Genomic DNA, 6,082 nt, shown 5'->3' with positions numbered 1-6,082 from the left:
ATTTTTTCATCACCAAATTTTAGCGACTTATGCTGATGTTCGTTTTTTTATCCACGGATTCTACATATTTTTACTCTTCACTACTCCAGAATTGCTAGCGTAGATAATAAATTTCTTATCTATATGATTGCTAGACATGCTAGAAAAAAAACTATCTCAAATTTTGGACCTCCATTTCATCTATAGTTCCAATCTAAGAAAAAAAAATTTGAATTTTCCTATTTATAAAAAATGTATGTAATGGTTATGATTTTTTCACACCACCACAACTTTACTGCCCGTGTCAAGTAGCCATTTATATGAAAATTGATAAATCTGATCAAATGTCAGCGATCATGGTTATCCAATACGATCTCAATTGTAATTTTTTATGTAGATAGTAGTCATAAAAACCTCTTTAGGACAGTGACTATGAAAAGAAAATCATTTATGCTATATAGATCAAAAACACGCTTGCGTTGCACAGATTCCTACAATTTTTATTTTAAAATCGTAAAATTTGTGTGACGTAATTTATAGATGGCCCCTTCGATAGATGATAATTGAACTTCGCGAAAAGATTTTATCGACAGAGCTATTTGTAGAAAAGAAGAGAAATAAATTTACTATTAAAAAAAAAATTTAATTGATAACACTTACTACAATTTTTATTTCAATATTTATAAAAGAATTCTATAAAATTTTAAATTAATTAATTAATAATTAAACATCTGATTTCATTTGTGTATCACTAAGTAGAATTTTTTCACCAGGTTTGAATGCTGGCATTCCTAAATAAGGACACGTAGCACAACGGAATGCATCTCCTAAATAGCACTGAAAAGACAAAATAGAAATTCAATTTCATGCGGAAAATAAGTTAAAGATTATTAATCAAAAGGACTAGTAACAATTTTGAGAGTAAATCCGTTGAATGAAAAGTTGTCGTTTAATAGGAAAATTCAAAAATATATATGAATCTGGCTCGTTTAAGTACTAGATGAATGTTTTTCGAGATTTATTCAGTATCGCTCCGAAATATGAGCTTTTCGTACAAGATTAAAGGCGATATTTCAAAAACTGTTCAATCAAGTTGTAAATAAACTGTTCTTCAGTTGATATCTTAGAAACTTATCGTACAATATAAAAATCAACCATATTTTCGTGCCTTTGAAAATCTTACAGAAACCAATATTAAGTTTAGTTTCAAAAAAATTACGATGTTAGTTTTTTGTTTTGTCAATTTTGAAATAAAAGTTAAAGGAAGCAAAGGCTTTAAAATCTTAAGGAAGAAAATATGTTGTAAAATAATATACTTACACTGCCACAGGATGATTTAAGAACTTCCTTGACAGCACCGCCTGTTTGTTCAGCTTCCAGTTCTTCGGCTAGTCCACACGAACAATTCTTACAAGCTTTTCTTTTTCCAGTTGTACCACAAACTATATAAATAAAACATGAGACATTATAATTTCGAAACAATTATTTTCAATTATTAATTATTTACCTTTTAAAGATTCAGGTGTTGGTTTTTTGAAATCTTCATCATCCAGTAATGAATCTGGATCGATAGTCTCAATATCATCATCAACAGTATCATCAATTTTCCAAACAGATGCTGGAGTAGCTTTTTTTGCAAACGATAATTTTACACTTGAATTTAATTCAAAATTTGGTTTCCGGCACACTACTGTTACTTCATTTAATTCCTAAAAACAAATAAATACAAAAATTAAGATATTTTACAATGCGTAATTCTAATGATTCACTTTCTGGTAGAAAATAATTATTTATGAATATAAAATTATAATCCATCCGTTTGTGTAATTATCTTCGGCCTTCAAATAACTTTAACATTAAACATCGATAACCTATAAATTATGCATACCTCAGTTAATCATTATGCTTTATATAGTCGGACTACTCCCGTGCTAGCGTATTCGAGAAAGTCACTCACGTGAGAATAACTTTATAAATTACGAAGCCTTGTAACTAAATATCTTTTACGGAGTGATTTTTCGCAAGTATCTGTGTACAAGGACACGTCTTCACGAGGAAGAGGTTTTTTTGAACTAGAGTTCACTCTCTGGCCACAGGTTGGGCATGCTTTTACTGGGATCGAGTTTAAACGGGTCAGCGAGTTTTTCAACTCCTGCGTTCATCCTGTGATAGTATATATAGAGTTAAATATGGGTACGGATACTTTTTACACCGTATTTTTTATACTTACATTTAATTTAACATCAGAATCATTGTTTACTACCAATCCGGCAGTCTTTAGGTTAAACAAAAATTTTTCTTTGGTTTCAAAAGTATCAGACGATAGTTTTTGAATTAATACTACTTGACCACCTGGCTTGATAATATTTACTATTTCTTGTAATAATTCTAAACTATGGACAGTTGACTTTGGTTCTAAAGTATTGGATATTACACAATCAAACGTAGATTTACCATATTTTGCTAAACAAAAATCGCATATATTTGTAATTATTTAATATTTCACATGATTGTGAAATTACTCACCATCTTTCAATCTATCTGTATTTTCAACTGTGACTTTTCCTTCTTTTCCAAGAACGGAATTAAGTTCATCAACATATTTAACGAGATTATCTTGTTGTGAAATTTCTTTCCATAATAATAAAACACGTTGGCCTGATTTAATATATTCCATTTTTTTTTTTTAAATTTTTGACTTGCTTCTTAATGTTTTTTTATTTCAAAAATAATACAAACACAATTTAGAGATGATTTCAGATGAATGACTACTCCGTAAGGTTATATATTCTATGATGACTACGTGACTTTTTACAAACGTTAAATGTCACTGACTATGTAGAATGAAGTTAAACGCAATGATGAAATCATTTCCTACCTACTTCATCATACGTTTGTTCCTTTCATAAATTATAGATGGCAATGTTTTAAGGTTTGTATCACAGCTACGTATTATATTTCCTCTAGTCCCATATTCTATGAAATAAATTAACGATATTTCGTAATCAAATACGTAATAATACTATAATTCTCTGATAAACAAACATTCTAAATTTTCAGTTTATTAATTTTTATGATGACTGAGTAGCTGATATTTTGTAAAAAAAACTATCTCAAATTTATTTCTGCGATGTCTTTTGAATTCATTAAAGGGTGTTCATTTAAAGGTGGATTCGAATTCATTTATTTTATTTTGCTCTATTCTGTTACGATGACCTTTTAGTTACGCTTAGAAAATTAATACAAAACGGGAGGTGTTTTTATTTAGATTGAAATTTTTGTCTGTCATCGTAGTTCCTCATTTAATGAAAATAATCCACTGTTTTAAAATGAACCTTGCTACAGCATAATAATCTGATGCCAAAAAACAATGAGGCATCGACGAGAGTCAATAACCAAATGTTTTCAATAATTTTTTACTCTTTATGGCAAGTTTGCCATATTACGTTAGATAGAGGTTATTCAAATTTTGTCATAAAACAAAGTCTTTGTACACAAGCATATACTTTTTGTTAAAGTTAAAATTTTAATAAATTTTACATAGGTAGCACATATGTAATTGAAACGAACTAACTGGTGTCATTTTAATGAACTTAAAATAAGGCCATATTATCCAATCTAATGCATAGAAAATCTTTCTATCCACCTTCATCTCCCTAATAAAATATATGTAATTATAATAAATTATAAATGAGTAAATAGTAAATTTTATAACAAGCTTTCATAACTCTTGCAGAGCGAGTTACAGTCTAACAAGAGTTAGATTTATCTCAAGCTTCACGTACCTAATAATATATGAAATTGATAGAAAACATGTTGAAAAATAAGCCAGTATACTTATATATCTTTTTTTTTTTAATTGATACTTTATGCTTTGTAAAAAAATGTAGAAAAGTATGGAAACTCCTGGTATTTTTTTACGCTGACTAATGGTGACCTTTGATTTGACCTTGAAAATAACATCAAAGCTACTGAGATTTGGAAAAAAGAGCGGAAACTTTTACGCAAAAATATGATCTTGACCACGGCCTTGATCATAATCTTCAAGGTCATTCCAAGATCAAAATTATTATTGCAACGGTAACGTCTGCATAATCACCATATCCGACATATTTTTCGATGGGGAATCCAATTTGACTTTGAACATAACCTTAAAGATACAGTTAGTTGAAAAACGATTTTTCAAAGGGAAGTCCCTAATTTTTATTGCGGATTTGGAACGAACAGAATATTTTACATTTAATTTGACTTTGACCATGACCTTCAAGGTCATTTCAAAGTCAAAGATCTTAAAGAAACTCTAAGGCAAGAGGCACAATCCAGACAATCTTGTTTTTCCCGCTGAATCTGCGAGATCTTCGGGGGTGTCTCTAATCTTGCGGCATCCTGTAGATATGTTATCCAAATGCCACTTTATATTGACATTCATCAGGAAAAATTTGAATTCATAAATTCTGATCGAGCAGTTTCTTAAAACAGTTACATACTACCGGGCACGGGTTGAGAAACTGCACGTTTTAGAATTTAAACTACCACTTATCCCATAAGGGTTGGTTAAAGAGTAGCGGGTTCGATCAACCGTCATAACAAAAATTAATTTAATTAATAGTTGTGACGGGCTGGTGTGGTGTATGGTATATGCATGACGGAGGTGCACTCAGCCTCTCAAAATAACTGAGTTATTAGTTTAAATTATCAGCCGAAAAGCCGGTAAAGCACACATATGGTATCACAATGGACTCTTTACCCTAAGTGTGTCCTTCGTGGACAGCCAATATGCCAAATCTAGCAATAAGGGTCGCACTCACATTAACAGCTCTAAATAAACGACTTCAAAGCTCAACGAACAAAGTACATTGGACAATCAACCCAATTGTATATGAAATACTTCTATAAAAATTAGTAAGTCATTTTACTGTGAAAAATTTAAGGGACGTATATATAGGTATACTAAAAACTACCTATATACACAAAACTTTTTTACACAATACAATATTACTATAGACAGGTTACTTGTTGTGTTGTGTTGAATCCACTTAGGGGATGATGAATGCAACGCTCTCATAAAAGCATGCATATACACAGCATAATATCGCATAAACTCCACCCATATTGAACGCTTCTATAAGGGTTGTAGGCACGGTCTTATGTTATTTTGTATACGCCTTTTTTGTACTGTATTATTATAATATAAAGTGGGGAACAACGACGTCGGGACGCTTGACGCATCGCGCATATATCAGCAGCCATCATGATGACTATATCGTCATCATCATGATTTCGAATCGTATATATGTTGGTTGTTATTGTAATCATTCGATTTTGATTATAGTATAACGATACTATATGTTTTGTTTATATGATTTTGATTTTGATTTTTTTTTTGGGGGGTAAAATGATCATCGGTATTGAAATCAATGCTACAAATCAACAAAATTTTATTAAATTGGGAATTTGATATTTCTAGGTACACGGAGAATTTTTTTATACCTACTTCTAAAAGATTATTTTTCTCATGTATCGTTGCGAACTTTTAACGATTTTTTTACTAAACAAATAAATTATATTTCTTTGAACACGGTTATTTATTTTTCGTAATTTTTTTTTTAGTGAATTAATCGTAATCATACCTTTATCTAAAGTCGATATCAGTTAGAGATTAGAAACTTTTCTCTTAGCAGGTTAATTAAACGTCAGAATATTTCCATAAGTATTATCTCACGACAGAACCGTAGAAAACACTTTTTTGTTGAAATGTTATTATATATATGGAATTTCTCATTGCTTCCACTGAAATTATAAAATTAAATTTCGAAGCGTTTTTTTTTTTTTCTGCTGTAGGTATGATAATTTTGTATTATTTGGAAAACTTCAAATCTATAAGAATATAATAATAATAATAATAATAATAATGGGATTTAACCTCCGTTTCTCTGACATATACGCCTATAACAGAGGCATCATTACCCGCATCATTATTTGTTCATCTTTATTTATTTAATTACAAACATATTTACAATTACATTTTGATATGGGTGGAGTCGGTTACATCGTTCTTATAAATGCGACGACAATGTAATCATTTCTGCACTTCCATTAATTA

At 30.1% G+C, this 6,082-nt stretch overlaps 1 protein-coding gene across 1 annotated transcript; it reads right to left on the bottom strand.

The window, feature by feature from the left end:
* Positions 1-661: 661 nt before the first annotated feature.
* On the bottom strand, positions 662-2,718 carry LOC123298318 (anamorsin homolog). Its single transcript, XM_044880287.1, has 5 exons — positions 2,506-2,718; positions 2,210-2,442; positions 1,487-1,688; positions 1,300-1,421; positions 662-816 (listed from the first exon to the last, which is right to left on the bottom strand). The coding sequence occupies exons 1-5, from the start codon at positions 2,654-2,656 to the stop codon at positions 703-705; spliced, it is 822 nt and encodes a 273-aa protein (XP_044736222.1). The 5' UTR covers positions 2,657-2,718; the 3' UTR covers positions 662-702.
* Between the last annotated feature and the right edge of the window lie 3,364 nt (positions 2,719-6,082).

This window comes from Chrysoperla carnea, chromosome 4, assembly GCF_905475395.1.
Source record: "Chrysoperla carnea chromosome 4, inChrCarn1.1, whole genome shotgun sequence".
NCBI classification, from domain to species: domain Eukaryota; kingdom Metazoa; phylum Arthropoda; class Insecta; order Neuroptera; family Chrysopidae; genus Chrysoperla; species Chrysoperla carnea.
The sequence above is the reverse complement of the archived record's forward strand: the minus strand, read 5'-3'. Positions and strand labels throughout refer to the sequence as shown.

Bases quoted from the DNA above. Each gene is read 5' to 3' on its own strand.
- LOC123298318 (XM_044880287.1), bottom strand. From the start codon at position 2,656: ATGGAATATATTAAATCAGGCCAACGTGTTTTATTATTATGGAAAGAA. The intron at 1,422-1,486 runs GTAAATAATTAA...TTATTTATATAG, and splicing joins AACACCTGAATCTTTAAAAG to TTTGTGGTACAACTGGAAAA. The intron at 817-1,299 runs GTAAGTATATTA...TTGTCTTTTCAG, and splicing joins TTAAATCATCCTGTGGCAGT to TGCTATTTAGGAGATGCATT.